General features: G+C 40.6%; 1 protein-coding gene across 1 annotated transcript in view; it reads left to right on the top strand.

Annotated features, from left to right (window-relative positions):
- The window catches only part of EGF (epidermal growth factor), a 187,983-nt gene that overhangs the window by 164,842 nt on the left and 1,646 nt on the right, over positions 1-21,495 (top strand). The window contains exons 18-20 of the mRNA XM_075860522.1: positions 3,063-3,210; positions 5,203-5,364; positions 14,555-14,632. Of these exons, the coding sequence (XP_075716637.1) occupies positions 3,063-3,210; positions 5,203-5,364; positions 14,555-14,609 (365 nt within the window). The 3' untranslated portion in view covers positions 14,610-14,632. The remainder of the gene's footprint in view (positions 1-3,062; positions 3,211-5,202; positions 5,365-14,554; positions 14,633-21,495) is intronic.

Genomic DNA, 21,495 nt, shown 5'->3' with positions numbered 1-21,495 from the left:
ACTCAGGCTGATAAAAAACGTTCTGATAACCCCCTGTTTATGGTCGGGGATTCCGGTGTGGTTGTCGTCTAGGAACTTGCGTCTCAAGGTTCCATCCAAGAAGTTTGCTCCCCGGTTTATTGGGCCGTATAAGGTCATTGAGGTCCTCAATCCTGTCTCCTTCCGGCTGGAGTTACCCCCGTCTTTTCGGATACACGACGTGTTTCATGCCTCCCTCCTCAAACACTGCTCCCCGTCCTTGGCTCCCTCGAGGAGACCTCCTGTTCCCATCCTCACCCCTGAGGGGGTGGAATTCGAGGTGGCCAGGATTGTGGACAGCAAGTTGGTCCAAGGCTCCCTCCAGTACCTGGTCCATTGGAGAGGATACGGGCCCGAGGAGAGGACTTGGGTACCCGCCCGGGATGTTCACGCTGGGGTATTGGTCAGGAGGTTCCACCTGCGTTTCCCCAGTAAGCCAGGTCCACTTAGAAAGGGTCCGGTGGCCCCTCATAAAAGGGAGGGTACTGTAAAGGATCTGCCAGGCACAGCTTCCGGGTTAACTCCCAGAACTAATCCGTCAGCACCTGAGAATACATCCCTGAGACTGACTCCTGCTTCCACCATTCAGGCTGGCAGGCTTAGGAGTGAGAGAGCCTATCGTAACCTGGCCAGACTCAGCTAGCTCCCGCCCTCGGTCTATTTAAGCCTGCACTTCCTGTCCCTCGGTGCTTGTGATTCTTTCCTTGTGGTTTCCTGGCCCAGCTACAGCTCCTGCTATTTTTGATCCTGCTCCATACAGACCCTGGCTTACAGACTACTCTTCTGCTTTTCGTTTTTTACCTCGCACACTCCTGGCTTGACTCGGCTCGTTCACCACTCTGGTTGCTCACGGTGTTGCCGTGGGCAACGGCCCCTTTTCCTTGCTTGTGTTCCTTTGTATGTTTGTCGTGCACTTACTGAGCGCAGGGACCACCGCCCAGTTGTACCCCGTCGCCTAGGGCGGGTCGTTGCAAGTAGGCAGGGACAGAGTGGCGGGTAGATTAGGGCTCACTTGTCCGTCTCCCTACCCCCTGCCATTACACACATACTAAGGATTTAAAGAAGAATTGTTACCAGACAGGCCAGTATTGACCCACGAAATGTACACAAATGACAATCAGAGATGGGTTTATATTAGTGATTTGTATGAGAATACGTACACCATTTCCAAATTCCTTTCTTACCGTCGGCCTTCTCAGCCAATGAAGAGGGTCAGGAGGACTAACAAAATAGAAAGGGCCACATGTGCATGAAGTTTCTCCCTATTTATCTGAATGATCTGGTTTATCCCAAAATCCAAAAACATAGTGAGGTTAATGGGGTTGTCATATTAGGGCGTATGGACATCATATACAGTGGACAAGTCCCCTCTATTAGTCAAAAGAGAGAACTGCTCTGGCGGACCCGGCCTGTCCAGTGATTTCAATGCTACATCCGGCAGTTGCTGGGGAAATATCTGGACAGACGTGGTTTCCCTCGATGATAACAGCTGATTCCAGCTTCTATTTAAAAAGGGACTGTCATGAGTCAACCTCTTTAATAATAAGATACAATTTCCCTCTCTGATTAAGTATTATATTATTATTGTTTCTATTATTCTATTATCCTATTACTAATTTCTCCATCTTTGTAACTTTGTTTTTTCTATTTCTGTCATCTGAATAATTCCATGCACTTAGCCTAACTCCTCTTCTGTCTAGATCTCTGTTCTCAGCTTGGAGCGTGTCTGGTGTGTACTAAGTGCCGTCCTATTGGTATTAATTATGTATGTGCTTTATGTATATTGAGCGGCATAATTATAACACATTTTCAGTAGGAAGAAGTAATGTGATATTGTTTGCACTATATATACTATATAGGGTGTAGCTCACTATATGTTATACTATTCTCATTGACTGCTGTTCATGTCTATAAAACTGAATGAAGTTTACTGAGGCCTCATGCACACGAACGTAGCCATGTGCACGGCCGTGATTTTCGGGTCGGCCTGCAGCGGAGTGTCACCCGCGAGCCGCCCGCAAATCGCGGGCCTTGCACATGAATGGGGTCGCAAATCTCCCGTGGATTTTCGTGTGAATTGTGGCCGCAAAATCCACGGGAGAATTGCGGCCCCATTAATTCCTATGGGCCCATGCACACGACCGTGGTTTCCACGGTCCGTGCATGGCACAGGAGCCTGGACCGCATAAAGAACGGACACGTCTTATTATGACCGTGTTCTGCGGTCCAGGCTCATAGAAAATAATGCACGCGGGCATGTGCACGGCCCACGATTTGCGGGCGGCTCGCGGGTGTCACTCCGTGGCCGGCTGACCCGAAAATCACGGCCGTGCACATGGCTACGTTCGTGTGCATGAGGCCTTAGTCTATTTAGTTTATTTAGTCTATTTAGTCTATTATATTAGGCTTTTATTAGTCAGACTCTAACCTAAATGTCCTAAGGAAAAAACAAACTCACTAAAGAAAGGTTGAGTGAACGTATTCTACAATTGCCACTACACAATCCCACATTGCAAACTGCTTTATTGGATGTGGTCTCTGCAAACAAAAAGAACTAGTTCTAATATTACCTATATGTTCAACATAAATTGACACTAGAGTTGAAGGAGTCTATTTGATATAACTTCATTTTTGGGTTTTCTATAACTATTCTTTTAAGTTATATACAAGAAATGAAGAAAGCCAATTTGAGCTCAATGTGGACAATGTGGGATTTCCTAATACATAATGTAACATTTATACATGAACTTTGTATAAACCAAAATAAATCCTTTGTACAAGATCAAATTTATTGCAACACAATATTATTATTATTATTTATATATAACAGTGTGTTGTATGAGGTTCTACATAGGACGTATCTATACTCAGCTATGATGATGCACACAAAATGCAGTATCCAAAAGGAAAATGGCAAATTCAGCTCTGCTACATCTGAATGTTATGATTTCATATAACTAAATAACTTCATGCAGAAACGCATTGCAAATACTATAATGAGGCATTATGTTGTTTAACCTACATGCATATGGATAATCTTGCAGAGTCATTTGCCACTGCCAGCACTGTTACTATGACAGTAAATGACACGTCTGGAAAAAGTCATTCACAGGAATGTCCTGCTTCCCATGATCACTTCTGTTTCCATGGCACGTGCAGATACTTCCCGGATCTGGATGACTATGGCTGTGTGTAAGTCCCGCAAATTGTTAATATACGGTTATATTTGTTGATAATGATGATTGTTATTATTATTACTGGATCTAAAATAAAACTAAAAATAGCTGTAAAAATAGATTCTGCATTGAAAGATCCTTTTTCACGAAACGCACCAAATTGTGTCCGCTGTGGAAAACTGCACATAAAAAAAAAAGTTTTATACTTTCGTAGCCATGGTGATGCGTCCCTCAGATGTCCTGCAGGGCAGCCTCCTGGGATGATGTTTCATCCCACGTCACCTGCTGCAGCCTGTGATTGGCTGCTGCGGTCACATGGGATGAAACGTCATCCTAGGAGGCCGGCCTGGACAAAGAAGCACAGAATTCTGTGCAAGTATAAGATTTATTTTTTTCTGAGTTGCGATTTTTGTGCGGAATCACAGCTTTCCCGCCACAAAAATAGCAACGTCTTGCTATTTGTTGCAGGTTTTAACTCCCCATTGAATTCAATGGGGGAAAACCCGCAACACAAAAGCAACAATTACGCAAATACAATTGACATGCTGCGGATTAAAAACCGCACCGCCGGTCAATTTCTTAGCGTTTTTTCCGTCTATCATTTACGCAGCGTGTGGATAAGATGTGTTCAAATCTCATCCACTTTGCTGTTACTGTAATAAGCTGCAGATTTTCCGCAACGGAATCCGTTACGGAAGTCCGCAATATTTACGTAACGTGTGAACTTACCCATAGAGTACATTCATACTTGGCGCATTAGCTGCACATTTTCTACAACGGATTTCAGAGTGGAAAATACGGAGTATATTACAGCAGCAGCAATGTGGATGAGATTTGAACAAATCTAATCCTCGTGCTGCGGAAAAATAATCAGCTGGCAAAATGTTCATAAAATAACCTGTGGTACGTTGTTTTTTTTTTTTTAAATCCGCGGCAGAATCGCTGCACTTTTGTTGCGAGTTTTCCCCATTAAATTTAATGTGGAACTAAAAGCCGCAACAAATAGCAAATGTTGCGATTTTTGAGGTGAAAAGTCTGTGATTTCGCTGCAAAAATCCCAAATCTGAAAAAAAAAACCACCTTATTTTTGTTTCAATTGAATAAAAAAAGTCTATGCTTACCTCCCTGGCGTTGTCATTGCAACAGGTCTTTGTTCCCCCGGCTGTTCTTCGTGCAGCCCTGCCTCCTGGGATGACGTTTCATCCCATGTGACTTCTGCAGCAAATCACAGGCTGTAGCGGTCACATGGCCTTTAGCATCGTCACAAGAGGCCAGGCTGCATAGAGAACAGAGAGACGTGTCGCTATGACGATGTCAGTGAGGTAAGTATTGGCTTTTCATTGTTTTCCAACTCTGTTTTCCGTAGCAAAGTTTCTAACCGAAAATCTGCACCACAATTTGGTGCGTTTTTTTTAGCCAGAATTCCCTGCGAGTTCTAGGTCGGATATGCTGGGGACTTTTACAGCCTCTGCGCTCATATTGCTGCATAACTAGGCAGATTTACTATTCAGTACTCCAGAAAAGCAGGATGACCACCCTTGTGAGAGTTGTAATGCTAGCCATACTGGTTTTACATTATTATCATCATATTTAACACTTTATTTGGTAAAATCTTATTTGAGGAATTATTTGTATTATGAATGCCTAAGGTGACCAGTAGGTGGCACTGTAGGCTTTATAATCAAAATACCTCATGCATGTTGGTTGCATATGGCACTTTAATTAGTTCTTTTAGCAAGGACATGAAGATTATTTCACATGGATCCAGTATGAAAAAATGATGCTCGTGTGCGTATTTTATTACTTTGATGATGACAATCTCTCATCATTGTTCTTGCCCGAAAATGAATCACAAAAATAAACCAACATGGCAATTGTACACCAGGATTTTGACGCCAGTACTCATGTAAAATATCCACATATGAATAGCAACCTTGTCCTTATGAAGAGTGACAAGAATTGACAGGTGTTTGTATGTGTATTTAAATGTTTGTGCACCACATTTTAGATGTATTGCAGGATATTTGGGAGAACGATGTCAGACTGATGACTTGAAGTGGTGGGAACGGCATACTACACCGTCGAAGATTCGCAATGTCACCATTAGTGTCTCTGTGGTTGTTCTTCTCCTTGTTCTGGGACTTGGGTTTTTTGCAGTATACTATTACAGGTGACTACACTATATATTCATGCAAATATGAAGCTATGATTTCTGTTAGAAAGGTTTGACGTTATACACAATTCCTATCTATTCTAGAAGGCCTGTAATCTGTCCTGTAAGGGTAAACTAGCTGCAAAATCCATACTAAGTGCCATGTTTTATAGTTGCTGGTATGGCATGCCTGCCCTCAGTTAACCCACTGAAATATTGTGCATCAGTTGTCCCATTTACCAACATTAAAATGCCTTATAGTATTTTAATACTAGTGTGAATCTAGCCTATGCTTAGCTGAATAGTATGTAAATCCACTAAAGACTTCTATAACAGGAAAACCTAATTTATACCTATTTGTACAGCTTAAAGGGGTGGTCTGGTTTAGAAAACCCATTTTAAAATATCTGGAATTCTGACTTCATAGAGAGTAATCCCACATTCCCACATCCTCATCGAGCCACAGCGGAGATCGGCCACAAAGAGCTTCTCTCTCTCTCTGGGAGACCTGACACGTGTCTAAATTAAATGCCCATTTGCCAGATGGAGGCGCTGCAGGGAAATTAAACATTTACTGTTAGATTCACCCAGATATTACAGCTGAGCGCTTGGGGTTCAAGCAGCGGAACACCCTGTGATCAGCATTTCATCGGACGACCCTTCTAACAAACACTGACTGTCCAAAATGGACAACGACTTTAATTTAACCCTTCCCACCTGCCCCATGTAAATTAATGGGCCAATGGCATGGTCCCTGTGCCAGAAGTCTATTAATTTTCTTGCTGTCTTTGATGGCATTGCATCTGCATGGATTGCCATCGGCAGGATTGGGCTGTCAAACTGACAGACCGATTCTGTACTGTGACAGGGAACTGAAAAAATCTATTTCCTGCCACAAACAACCTCTGAACACAGCGCTTATATTGAACGCTACTTCTGCATTTGGAGGGTTGCTAGGGAACTAATTTGAGCTGTTTTTCAATGGAGTCAATGAAAAACAGCTCCAATTACATCCCAAGACGTCTTTGACGCAGGCCTAATTTTACGTGTTTTGACAGCGACGCGTAAAATTACTGCTCGTCTGCACAGAATATCGTAAGACCCATTGCAAGCAATGGGCAGATGTTTGCCGACGTATTGGAGCCGTCTTTTCAGGGGTAATTCGAGGCGTAAAACGCCTCCAATACGTCGTGTGCACATACCCCAAAAGTGATCTAATGGGCTGATACTATGAGATCACAGTCATTAGTGATCTGTATCTAGGGTCAATAGAGAACACATAGATAATGTACCGTATTTACTGCTAACCAGTTAATAAATATAGTAAAATGAAAAAAATAAATTAGAGAAAAATAAAACAAATGAAAATAGTAAAAACATAAAAAAAGTGTGCATATCTCCAAACCCACACACACCAATTTTAGACATTCTGCTTGAGACTAACGCGTTTTGCATGGGCATCAGGTGTTCAGGGATCAATATGTTCCTGTCAGGCAGAGTGTACGTTATGTCGAATATAAAATACTTACCCCCTGCCACTAATTTTAGTTTGTTCTACCCCCATCCGATCTGCTTTTGCACCTTTAGTAAAAAGTCTGTACTTGGATGATTATCTATCATGAACAGATGATGCATCTAAAGCTAAGAGCGAGCAAGAAACATTTATAGCTAAAATAGGGTCTTTGGTCTTGGCGCTATAACAACGTCATAAGTAACACAATGTACATGTACATATATAGGATCGCTATGCACTGGAGAATTTGAGGATTATTTTTTAAGGTGAATATTATTCATTGAGTAAACTAAATTAAAACACAGCATAATAAAACGAGGAAGGCCTCATGCACACGAACGTAAAAACGCCCTTAATTACGAGCCGTAATTACGGCCCGTAATTACGGGCCCATAGACTTCTATTGGCCACGGGTACCTTCCCGTATGCTTACGGGAAGGTGCCCGTGCCGTTGAAAAATATGGAACATGTCCTATTTCAGGCCGTAATAACTGCACAGGCTGGCCCATAGAAGTCTATAGGGCTCCCGTAATTACGGGTGGCTACGTGTGTGCACCCGTAATTACGGGAGCGTTGCTAGGCGATGTCAGGGGATAGTCACTATCCAGGGTGCTGAAAGAGTTAACTGATCGGCAGTAACTCTTTCAGCACCCGGGACAGTGACTACCGCTGGAGTTAATAGTATTAAAAGTTAACTTACCCAGAACTCCCTGCTTCTTCCTCCAGTCCGGCCTCCCTGGATGACGTTTCATCCCATGTGACCGCTGCAGCCAATCACAGGCTGCAGCGGTTACATGGACTGCCGCGTCATCCAGGGAGGTCGGACTGGATGTCAAAAGAGGGACGCGTCACCAAGACAATGGTACGTATGAACTTCTTTTACTTTCAATCGCTGTGGAAACTCTGCCCGATAGGGCTGCCCCTTCTCTCTTTCCAGCACTGATAAAGAGAAGGGGCTGCCGATTAGTGCAGAGAAAACGGGTCCGTAAATACGGGTGGAATACTGGTGACACCACACCCGTATTTACTGGCACGGGTCCGTAAATACTGATGGAATACGGGTCGAATACGTGTGACAAAGGACCCATATTTACGCCAGTATTTACAGGAGGAAAAAAATATATTCGTGTGCATGAGGCCGAAAACTGTATTTTTCCCGGTGTCTGTAAATGAGACCTACAAATTTAATTGATATCCGCTCCAATTTTAAATAATAAGAATGCCCAAAAAAAAATAAAAAATATTTGGGATAGACTAAGAAATAAAAAAATACAAAATCACCTATAGAATACAACATTCTAGAAGGTGACTATTTTTTCTGGCCACGAAGGTCTTGAAAGTGTTAATCTAAGCAGAAATTAACTCCCTATGTTTCATTAATCACATTAAATACGATAGATAATAATACATCACATACATAATTGTACCCTTGGCCTATTGTCCAAACACATCTAAGCATGGAAAAAAAAGTCTACAAAAATGAGCAGCCAGTATGGAAAGCAAATGAACACTGATTCCTACTGAGAACTGGCATGTTTTGATTGAATTTCAGCAATATGACATCTTAATAATCCTTCACTTCCCCCATCTGTTCCTAATTTGGCCATCACGTCAGCGTTATCTTAGCTATCTTGAGTGGGATGACTATATTTGCTGCTGAGCGTTTTCACGGAAACCCTGAAAACATTACATCTTTATCAGCTGTAAAGACATATGGTATATAGACCACTGTGTCCTCACACAGTACTGTATCAGAATACCCATCCGGGCCGACATATGGGTTCACTCGATGACATAATGATAGAAGAGGCTGGACGCAGCTGCAGGCTTGAGGGAAGCCGACATGACCGTCCTGGTAGGGAAAGGGTTAATGTTAAGAGGTGAGGGAAAGGTGAAGAAGCTGAAGGAGGGACGGGGAGGAGCTAGGGGGGACGGGGGGGCCGTTACTGCGCTTCCCGCGGTTTCTCGGCATTGAGCCGGAAGCAGCGGGAGGAGTAGTACACAAGAAGCAAAGCTCCCACCCTCCCACCCTTGTTTTGTTACTCCTTAGGTCTTCTGTACGTCCGTATATGAGCGTTGTGTTTTATTTTGTGTGTTTATTTAACATGTTTTTCTTTTTTCCGGAGTAGGTTCTGTTGTCATGGCAGCTGGCGGGGGGAGTCCTTGAGGCCAGTCAGTACAAAATGGTGGGGGGGTCGCATCGGGGGTATGCGTCCCCCAAAAAAGGTACATGGTTGAAGACTTCATCGGGTGTTATCCCTTTGAAGTGGTCTTCTGGTAGAAGGTATGTCACTTGAAGGCTTCATCGGGTGTTATCCCTTTGAAGTGGACTTCTAGTGGTCGGTATATCACTTGAGGGCTTCAACGGGTGTTATCCCCTTGAAGTGGACTTCTAGTGGGTGGAGCCATCTGCAGAGGTGAACGGTGCTTCCGAGCTGGTTTACGGCTGGAGGTAATTAGTGGTTTGCAGATGGCTAATTCGGTGTGTTCTTGAAAGGAACATCTGAAGGGGCTTCAAGGACTTCCTCTGCTCGGGTTAATGTTAACGTTTAATGGTTATTTATGATTCTGACCCATGTTGGGTCATGTGAATTATTAGGAGGAATTCTCTGGTGGATTCCTAACTAGTTATCCGAATGTTTCGGATTTAAATTGTTTTTATAAAACTGTGAAATTAATAAACGGCTGCTGTGGCCATTTCACATCCAACCTCGGTGTCATGTGTCGTTACTAAATGGGGGTGGGGGATAGTATGGTTTAAGGTTAACACACGACTCTACCTAGGCAGGTCATGTAACGGTGCTAGAAAACATGTGTGGTGCACAGTAAGTTAACTAAGCACATGTGCAGCCAATGCTACTGATCTAGTAAAGAACTCCTGCAGATGTTGCTTCATAACAAGCTGCTTAAATGCGTCATAATCACTTTCTCAGCGCCATTTCCATTCCTACAATGATTGGAAGGCAAAGTTGTAATGATACAGTAAGAACTGAGCAAGTGGTGATGGGTTGGCACTGATGCCCTCTAAAAAGCTATTGGTCAAGAGGTTGGTAGAGCAAAAATAAATTTTGGTCTGTAATAGATTTTCTTTTGAGATGATCATTCCTTATTTAATTGTCTATTACATTTTAGATTTCGTTATATCTGTAAGGAAAATTAAAGCTGCATGCAGCGCTATTTTTCCGTCAAAAAGACAGATACCATGAGGGAACCCAGTGACCCCTTTCAAAGATCACGGAGTTCGTCGCGCACCAATGATATTCGTCGCATGATGGATCCTGGCACGTTATTTATTTATGTTTTCAAATAAGAAAAATATTTTTGAGATACCTGAAAATTGAGCATGCTTAAAGGGGTTAGGCCCTGTTCACATCTGCGTTGGAGACTCCGTTAGGGGCCTCTGTAGCGGATTGCGTTGAAAATACCGGAAACAATAGCGCAGTATGCTGCGCTATTGTTTCTGGTAAGTCCACGGACATCCCGACAGAACCCATTAAAGTCAATGGGTCCTGTCGGGCCTCGGTTACCTCCGTTGTACAATAGAGCCTGTGCTTCCGACATTTTCATTGTTGTGCTGCTCTGACGGAGCAGAATAACGGAATGCCGAATGCAGATCTGAACAGGGCCCTATCTGCTTTGGACAATCAAATTATTTTTTTTTAGAAGAATTTCCCAATAGTTAGCTGATTACCGTGTGTGTGTGTGGGGGGGGGGGGGGGATGCTATGGTAGCAAGTGTTCAGTTCCCCTTCAGCACCATTGCAGGGGAAGTAAAGCAATACCCAGTTCTCAGTGTAGTCAATGGGCTGCTCATGTAGCGCACCACTGTGCCACGTCCTCCAAAGCAAGAGATATTCTTTGTAGCTGCTCTCCTCTCTTGCTAATAGATGTAGGTCCTTAAAAGGGGACCCCCCTCTATTAACTTCCAATTCCCTAATCGGGTATTTGAAAAGGTTTTTTCTATACCGGACAACATCTTGAGGCTGGATTCACACACAGCTGTTTTTTTTGTGCATTTTTCATGGGGATAAATGGCATTTTTTTTGCGGTGTTTGTTTATGCAATTATTTAGTGCGGCAGATGTTACATTAAAGTCTATAGTAAAATATCAAATGCAGTACACACAACTGCGTTTTGGTTTGTGGCGTTTTTGAGGCAATTTTGTGGCCAGTAGCATTTTACAAAACGCAGCATGCTCTGGGTATTGCGTTTTTTTCAGGCATTTTTCCCAAAGGTTTCTCTATAGGAATTAAAAAATGGCATAAAAAATGCATGTACCAAATGACACTAAATGAAAAACGACACAAAAAATGGCATAAAAACGGATGTTATATTTGAAAAACATTAGCGTTTTTAGAATGCTTTTTTGACACAGTTTAAAATGCAGTGTGAAGGAGGTTTTAAAGAGGCTCCGTCACCAGATTATAAGTGCCCTATCTCCTACACAATCTAATCGGCGCTGTAATGTAGATAACAGCAGTGGTTTTTATTTTGAAAAACGATGATTTTTGAGCAAGTTATGAGCAATTTTGGATTTATGCTAATGAGTTTCTTAAAGACCAACTGGGCGTGTTTTTACTTTTGACCAAGTGGGCGTTGTGGAGAGAAGTGTATGACGCCGACCAATCAGTGACCAATCAGTGACATACACTTCTTATTGTTCCAGCCCAGCTTCTTTCACTGCACAATCACGCTGTGCTGTGGATCAAGCTGAGCTGGAACAATGAGAAGTGCAGGACACTGATTGGTCACTGGTCAGCGTCATGCACTTCACTTCACATCGCCCAGTTGGTAAAAAGTAAAAAAACTCGCCCAGTTGGTCTTTAAGAAACTCATCAGCATAAATCTACAATTGCTCATAACTTGCTAAAAAATGATTGTTTTTCAAAATAAAAACCACTGTTATCTACATTACAGCGCCGATTAGATTGTGTAGGAGATAGGGCACTTATAATCTGGTGACAGGGTCTCTTTAAAGAAAGCAATATGAAGCATTATTGTGTCTGCTGCGGCTACCTCCCTCCCACATTACAGTTAAAAAATTAAAATTGTACTTGGTTATCTTCCAGGGATAGGAAGTACTGGTAGTGAATAAGAATTATTTACCCAGTGCAGCCACAGACAATAAATCAGGGCCAATGTTAAAGATTGTCTGGCCTAAAACATAACTTTTTAATAAAAATTTTTTTTTAAAGGGGGGACCTGCTAGGAATAAATAAAACTATAAACTAACAAAGGCTTCCAGTCTGCCATCTATGGAAGGCGATTAATACATAACATGCCTCCTGTCAGTGTCAGGGTATTATAACAACGATCCAACAATTGGATATTCAAGTCCCTAGTGGGACTAAGAAAAAAAAGTTAAAAGAAGTTACAAAAAAATGTACAAAAGTGAATTGTCAAAATAATAATATTTAAAAATCGCCCTTTCCCCCCTATAAAGTCCTTTATTATTAGAAAAAACAAAATAAACTATGCATAATTGGTATCGCCGCATCCGTAACGACCTGAACTATAAAAATATAATGTAATTTATCCCGCACGGTGACCGCCATAAAAAAAATAAATAAAAAAACAATACCAGAATCGCTATTTTTAGTCACTTCAGCTCCCAAATAATTGCATAAATAGGGATGAAAAAGTCGTATGTACCAATAAAAACGACAGTTTGTTCCACAAAAAACAAGCCCTCACACAGCTTTCCTGATAGAAAAATAAAAAAGTTGTGGCTCTTTTTTTTAAAACCGTGATTTTATCGTGCAAACACTGTAAAACATAAAAAAACCCTTACACATATGGTATCGCCGTAATCGCAGCGACCCACAGAATAAGTTAAATATGTAATTTATAGCGCACGGTGAACACCGTAAAAAAAAAAAGAATAAAAAACAATAGAAGTTTTGACGCCCTAAAATTACACTAAATTCAGCAAAAAACCTATGGGATCAAAATGCTTACTATACCCCTAGATGAATTCTTTTTAGGCCTGTAGTTTCCCAAATGGGGTCACTTCTGGGGGGTATCCACTGTTTTGGTCCCTCAGGGGCTTTGCAAATGCGACATGACACCCGAAAACCAATTGAGTAAACTTGAGATCCAAAAGCCAAATAGGGCTCCTTCCCGTCTGAGCCCTGCCGTGTGTCCAAACAACCGTTTATTACCACATATGGAGTATTGCCGTAATCAGGAGAAATTGCTTTACAAATCTTGGGGCGCTTTTTCTTTATTCCTTGTAAAAATTGATAATTTCTACGTTTTATTGAAAAAAATTTAGACTTACGGACTAATTCCGCTAAATTCAGTAAAAAACCTGTGGGGTTAAAAGGCTCACTATACCCCTTGATAAATTCCTTGAGGGGTGTAGTTTGTCAAATGGTGTCTTTTTGGGGGTGTTTCCACGGTTTTGAAACCACAAGACCTCTTCAAACCTGACATGGTGCCTAAAATATAATCTAATAAAAAAGGAGGTCCCAAAATCCTCTATGTGCGCCTTTGCTTCTGAGGTCTGTACTTCAGTCCATTACCAGACTAGGGTCACATGTGGGATATTAATAAAAACTGCAGTATTTTGGCAATAAATATTGAGTTGCGTTTCTCTGGTAAAACCTTTTGTGTTACAGAAAAAAAATGGATTAAAATGGATCTCCCAACAAAAAAAAGAAATTTGTACATTTCCCCTCTACTTTGCTTTAATTCCTGTGAAACACCTAAAGGGTTAATAAACTTTCGAAATGCTGTATTGAATACTTTGAGGGGTGCAGTTTTTAAAATGGGGTGACTTATGGGGGTTTCTAATATATAAGGCCCTCAAAGCCACTTCAGAACTGAACTTGTACCTATAAAAATAGGTTTTGGAAATTTTCTTGAAAATGTGAGAAATTGCTGCTAAAGTTCTAAGCCTTGTATCATCCTAGAAAAATAAAAGGACTTTCAAAAAACGATGCCAACATAAGGTAGATATATGGTAAATGTTAATTAGTAACTATTTTATGTGGTATTACTGTCTGTCTTACAAGCAGATACATTTAAATTTTGAAAAATGCAAATTTTTGCAAATTTTTTCTAAAGTTTGGTGATTTTTACAAACAAATACTGAATTTATCGACCAAATTTTTCCAATAACATACAGTGCAATATGTCACGAGAAAACAATCTCAGAATCGCCCGGATAGGTAAAAGCATTCCCAAGTTATTACCACATAAATCGACACATGTCAGATTTGAAAAAATTGGCTGCGTCCACAAGGTCAAAACAGGCTCAGTCCTGAAGGGGTTAAAAAATACATGGGTCCATCTATATTAACTTATTCTCAACACTGCGTTGATCTAGAGGAAGGCAAAATAAACCCTATAAAGTAGAAGTAGAATTGACAGTAAGGGGAAGACCAATTCCTTCCCAACTCGAAATATAAGAGGAATATAATGGGAAAGAAGTTGCCGTCATGGCCCTTTATATTAATACGTTTTTTTGTGAACCAAAATTAAGTTTCAATGGTACGCTTATAAATTATTTCCAGTATATGAAGGCTCTATGAAGGTAGTTTGTGTTGTTGTTACCTCTCATGTTTTACATACAGTTGGTTGGGTATGGGGCTGCATAATGATGTCCCTACAAAACATTATAGCATTGAACTTTCCAAAAGCTTCCATACCTAGTCTGATTCGGCCATTAATCTATTTTTGTTTTTATTACAAGGCATCAGCTCAAGCAAAGCAGAAACACTGGCAGGCACCACGATGAGCAGCATTAGCAGCCAGTGGAAGGCGGCCTACGGTACAGTAACTTTATTAATAATAAGTCACAGGGTAGGATCAAAGGGCAGAAGGGATCCACTTGAGATTATCCATGAAATAATTCACATCTTCTATACATTAAGTAGCTGCTAGATTCATGTAGTGCTTTGCCCTGAACTTCAGTTCATTGTTATCCCTCAAAGTTCCCAGCTGCCTGGATATACTGCAGCTATGAGGCAGTGTTATTGTTAGCCCCGGCACACAACAGTTGGAGAGCAGAATCTAAATTAAGGAAATGACAAAGTGATGACATGGCGTATCAGTCAAAGCCGCCAGTAAATTAGTGGAAACCCTTGTGTTTCAGAGGCCTGCATATCTTTATCCAATACACATGTGGATCATAGATAGACATATAGATAGATAGATAGTTAAATAGATATGAGATAGATAGATAGATAGATAGATAGATAGATAGATAGATAGATAGATAGATAGATAGATAGATATGAGAGAGATAGATAGATAGATAGACAGATATGAGATAGATATGCGATAGATCGATAGATATGAGATAGGAAGATATGAGATAGATAGTGTTATGTAATCACCAGTTCAGCAATTCCCAGGGTGGAAGTTATGGAATTGCTAGGTGAGCAATTCCCCAAAGGCTGCTGGAGACTGTCAGGAATGAGCGTGCATATCTATTCGCAAACCCCAAATCCGTCACAACTCTGATCAACAGAATCTAAGGCTACACTATGGTTTTTGCCAGAGCCAACCACAAGGCAGGTTGGTTTTTGCTTCATAGAACCCAGGTTGTTTTAACAGAGTTCAGCATTGGATAAGAGGTGCAATGCAGGCAATACCAGGGAAGATAACAAGACAGCCAGAGGGTAAACAGAAAATCCAAATCACAAAGCTAGGGGATATCAGGGATTGCAGAGGTCAAAACCAGCCGGGATCAGAAAGTCCAAATCAGTAGGCAAAGGGTAATCCAGAGACAAGCCCAGGTCCAGTTCCAAAAGTTCAACTAGTCAAAGGTACAGGGTTTAGTCATAAGCTTGATCAAACACATGCAAACAAGGAGAATCACAAGCAAAGAAGACAGAACCAAAGCAGGTTTAAATACTCCACCCTTCAATCCTTTCAATTTCCTTACAGATAGATATGAGATAGATAGATATTAGATAAACAGACATATATGAGATAGATAGATCATTTTCACATTCATGTTGCATATTCAATAGGTGCCCATGCACATTAGATGACAGTTGACCAAACCAAACGATTTTTGAGAGACTGGCCCACCATCAAATATTTATAGGGCTTTTCCAATTTCAATATGCCCGATTCCTTGTTCTTGCAGGAGATAAGCCTCTCTTATTTTCTTCTCCCCATTAAAAAAATAAATGCTTGTTTGGCCAAGCTTGCATGTGTATGGGGGAGTTGGGAGGTTTAGGTGTCAGCCAAATGAGTGTGACAGCTATCTAAAGTGTATGGCCACTTAAAGAGGCTCTGCCACCACATTATAAGTGCCCTATCTCCTACATAAGGAGATTGGCGCTATAATGTAGATGACAGCAGTGGTTTTTATTTTAAAAAACAATCTGTTTTCACCACTTTATTAGCGATTTTAGATTTATGCTAATGAGTTGCTTAATGCCCAAGTGGGCGTGTTTTTACTTTAGACCAAGTGGGCGTTGTAAAGAGGAGTGTATGACGCTGACCAATCAGCCTCATGCACTCCTCTCCATTCAATTACTCAGCGCATAGGGATCCTGCTAGATCCTTATGTGCTGTCTTATACTAACACATTAACAATACTGAAGTGTTTAGACAGTGAATAGACACTCCACGGAATGTCTATTCACAAACTCTGCACTTCGTTACTGTTTCTATGGTATTTACAGCGGAGGAAGTGTAATCTCATTGTAACCTGTCATCTACAGTGTAATCTCGCAAGATTACGCTTCCTCTGCTGTAACTACCATAGAGACAGTAATGAAGTGCAGAGATTGTGAATAGACATCCCGTGGTGGAATGTCTGTTCACTGTCTAAACACTTCAGTATTGTTAATGTGTTAGTATAAGGCAGCACATAAGGATCTAGGAGGATCCCTATGCGCTGAGTAAATGAATGGAGAGGAGTGCATGACGCTGATTGGTCAGCGTCATACACTCCTCTGTACAACGCCCACTTGGTCTAAAGTAAAAACACACCCACTTGGGCATTAAGCAACTCATTAGCATAAATCTAGAATCGCTAATGAAGTGGTGAAAACAGATCTTTTTTTAAATAAAAATCACTGCTGTCACCTACATTATAGCGCCCATCTCCTTATGTAGGAGATACGGCACTTATAATGTGGTGACAGAGTCTCTTTAAAGATTCAATATTGCTGGATTCAGTCATGAATAAAAGGTGTCATGTACACAAGACTTTTTATTTTTATTTTTACCAGTCCATTACCCGTCGTTGACTGACATCCAGGCCCCCGCTGCAACTGCCGGGATCGGAGATAACTTAGATCTCGGCTGTTTAACTCCTTAAATGCCATGGTCTGCGACGCAGTATTTAGGCATTATATAAGCAATCAAAAGATCGCATAGTGAAGTCCCCTAGTGTGACTTAAAAAATAATTTAGGAAAGTAAAATGAAGTGAAAAAAATTAAATAAAACTATTTTGACAAAAAAAATCCAGCAGGTCTTAAACAGTTAGGCTGGGTTCACACGACCTATTTTCAGACGTAATGGAGGCGTGTTACGCCTCGAATTACGTCTGAAAAAACGGCTCCAATACGTCGGCAAACATCTTCCCATTACTTTCAATGGGCTTTACGATATACTGTGCCGACGACCTGTCATTTTACACGTCGCTGTCAAAAGACGGCGCGTAAAATTACAGCCTCGTCAAAAGAAGTGCAGGACACTTCTTGGGACGTAATTGGAGCCGTTTTTCATTGACTCCAATGAAGAACAGCTCCAAATTACGTCCGTAAAAGACGCCCCTCAAAACGCGAGTACATGCAATTATGTATGAAATTCAGGAGCTGTTTTCCTCTGAAAACAGCTCCGTAATTTAAGACGTAATTGCAGTTATCGTGTGCACATACCCTAAGGGTATGTTCACACGCAGTGTTTTCAGGTGTATTTTGTGGTGTTTACGCCTTGAAAAACACCTGAAAAAATGGAAGCTGAACGCCTACAAACATCTGCCCATTGAATCAATGAGAAAAACAGCATTTAGTTCATACGGGGCTCCGTAATTTCAGACGTAATACCAGTTATCGTGTGACATACCCTAAGGGTATGTTCACACGCAGTGTTTTCAGGTGTATTTCGTGGTGTTTACGCCTCGAAAAACACCTGAAAAATGGAAGCAGAACGCCTACAAACATCTGCCCATTGAAATCAATGAGAAAAACAGCATTTAGTTCATACGGGGCGTCTTCTTACGGCACTGTTTTAAAAAACGGAGCGTAAAAAGACGCTCTGTAAAAAGAAGTACCATGTCACTTCTTGAGGTGTTTTTTCGAGCTGATTTTCCATTGAACACTATGAAAAACGCCTCAAAAAACGCCTCAAAAGAAGCTACAAATTAAAAGAAGCTTCATTTTCAGCTTCAAAAACGCCTGAAAATCAGAGGGTATTTTCAGACGATTTTTAGTAAGTGTGTGAACATACCATTAGTGTCTTTTGACAAAACTTTTGACATGTCATAGTGACATGTTAGAAGTTTTGATTGGTTGGGTCTGGGTGCTAAGACCCCCATTGATTGCTGAAACGAATGGGCAGAAGCGTGTAGTCAAGCGCTGTGCTCTTTTGCCTGTAATGGTATAAACTTGGATCTTTTTGGCTCTTCTCAGAAAAACTGAGTTAGCTGAAGACGGGCTCATAGACTTATATAAGCCTGTCTTCATCTAACCCAGCCACTCCGGGAAGACCAGAGGTGAGCTGAAGTTATACCATTACAGCTGAACGGGCACTGTGCTCGGCTGAGGACTTTTGACCCTTCATTTCAGTGATCGTGGGGGTCTCAGCACCCGGACCCCCACCGATCAAAACTTCTGACATGTCACTTTGACATGTCAAAGGTTTTGTCAAATGACAGTTACTCTTTAACATCAAAATAGGCTTGGTACATTAAGCGGTTAAGAAGGCAATATGGTACATACACTTTTGGATAAGAATTGTTTATAATTGAGAAGACAGTGCAATCGACTGCAAAATCACGTTTATGACAAGTCCAAAAAAATAATAATAGGTAGGTATCTAGACACTGGGACCTCAACCACTCATAAGAACAGGCTGGCACTGATCATCAATGATGATGAGGACTAAAGTGATTGATATAAATGGGAGTTACGACTCTGAGGTTTCATATTGATAAGCAAGAAACTTGCAGCAGAGAAGACATAAAAAAAAATGATTCTTCAGTTTTACAATTCTGTGTATAATCTATAAAATGCTCTGCCCAAGTTTTTGCTATAAAGCTGGCACACACTGCCCATGTTTTGTAGGGAAAGAAAACTAGGGTTTCAACACCTTAGAAAACCTCTGTATGATGAATATGATCTATCAATTCCCCATATTTTTTTTACATTTTCTATGTTGCAATATATTTAAAAATAATCATAAAATCTTGCAATTTTCACTCTGGCCACTGAGCCGCACAATAGATGGACATGTCCTGTTCTGTAGAGATCGCTCCTCGGCAGTCATCTCATTATCATCACAGGCAGGATTATAATGAAAGGTAACACCTCTATATAGATGACAGCATTGACAATAGGTAATGGACACAGCTCCCCTGCTCCTACCTCCCTGCACAACGACCACAGATCTCAGAGCATGCCTAGAAAACTCTCCTACAGAAGACAATGGGTCAGCTGCAGCTTCGGTTTCCTATCGCCCATGTGGCTGCTGTAAAGCATCTCTCTAAATGCTGATAACAGCAGCTCAAGCAAGATGCAATGCAAGCTGTCCCCATAACCATGTACAGAAAATAGAATTAAAAAAATCTAGAATCAGAAATTAAAAATAGTCTAGAAAAAAACTGATGTTTCACTATCTCGTTTTAATTAGTAAAAAAAAAAAGGTGATACATTCCCTTTAAAGATGTCTCACTATCCTTAACAAGCCCACAATCAATTCAGAGACAATTGCTATTTTATATAACAACACACATTTGACATAATGGCTCCCACTGCTTTTTAATACTCGACTTTGTACTTTTAACCTCTTTTCCTTCTTGGAATGTAAATACAATTCTTTGTATATAGATTCCTTCTTGGGGGGAGCTTAACCTGGGCTTGAAACTATTTATTTTTAAAATAATCACATAGTATAGGCAGTGGAACTATAAGAAGACCCAACACCGCACCTCCCATAGCTTACCTGTCTACCTAGTTGCAATATTCACTCGTGACGAGTTATAATTCTCTTCAGTGGAGCTGAACTGCAATACCAGGCACAGCCTGTGGACAGGTGTAGCACTCTTAACGGGAGTCATGTTTTTCTAATCCTGTACAATTCCTTTCATTAATTTCGGTAGTGGTAAAACTATACTTTGAAAATCTGTTGCTTTATTTGTTACTATACATAAACCATTTTACATGTGGTTTAAGAGATTCTCATGGGCCTCATCCATAGAGAATTAGGATTTCTAGCTTTGTACATATGATGGATATTTCAGTCTTCTCTTAGACTGAACACAGGGCTAACAAAAATCCGGAAAACAATATAATAACTGAAAAGAAAGTTCTTTTTCATTCTATTTATTGAAATAATATATTCTATGGTGTATATATTATAACGCAAACTTACATATAATTGTGCTGTCATGCAGCCACCACGAGATACACATATCACTGCATCATTTCTCTATATAAACTATAGGTGGCAGGAATGTAAATGTCTGCTAGAGAGTATGTGGAGAGAATAAAAGGGGCCTAGATCCAGAGCACAGTAGACCAGTGTATATTCATTGCTTAACCGCTCCTATCTGTTCCAGGAAACGGGTCCCCTTATTAAGTTTATTTACCATACCTTTCTTAATTTCTATTTTCCTCCAGAGGATTTACTGTCACATGTATGTTTTCTTACCATTAATAAAAATTGTACACAAAAGGCATATGAATCATAGTGACATTTAGGGAGGTAGAGCAATGAAATGTCTTTTTGTATCTAAGGTCAGTTTTGTTATTGCTTTTAAAGCTATGCTACTAAGCTCTATGTTAGCTGGAGTATACTGTTTTAGCTGCTATTGCTGCAGTCTGAGTCTTTTGCTCACTTCATCTTTTATATTGAGTTAGTATAAAAAGGTACATAGTACAAGTCATAGTAAGAGAAAATGAATACATTTTTACTATGTTAAAGTGAGACTGTACGTTATTGCCACAAAATATTGAAACTTTTGTTTTTTTGTACTCTTCTTTTTTTAACGGGGGGGATTTGAATTTTTTATTTTTTAACAAATTGCACTACTGATCCAAAACGCATCAGTTAACCATTTCTTTTTCCAAATCGGAACCCCGCCACAAAAGAGATAAAAAAGAAAAAAAAAATCGAGGCTCCTTTATCATAAGTGGTCATTTAATTGAATACAAATAATGGCAAATTTATCATGATGGCGTACGCTACATTTGGCACAACTCGCAGAATACTGGACACACTTCTCTTCCTTACACGACCTCATGGCTGTACAAGTATCTTGTACCAAACAATGGCGCTAGTTCATGGTTAATACGAGTTGTTTAGCCCTGTACATTTGATACAAGATAAAAATGTGGCACATATTTTATAACTATGGAACACATTACTAAACTATTTTGCTCATGTACAATCCACCATTTTTTTTTGCCAAACTTTGATAAATGTGCCCCAGAATTTATATCCCAATA

The sequence above is a fragment of the Rhinoderma darwinii genome, chromosome 1, assembly GCF_050947455.1.
Source record: "Rhinoderma darwinii isolate aRhiDar2 chromosome 1, aRhiDar2.hap1, whole genome shotgun sequence".
Lineage (NCBI taxonomy): Eukaryota > Metazoa > Chordata > Amphibia > Anura > Rhinodermatidae > Rhinoderma > Rhinoderma darwinii.
The sequence above is the reverse complement of the archived record's forward strand: the minus strand, read 5'-3'. Positions and strand labels throughout refer to the sequence as shown.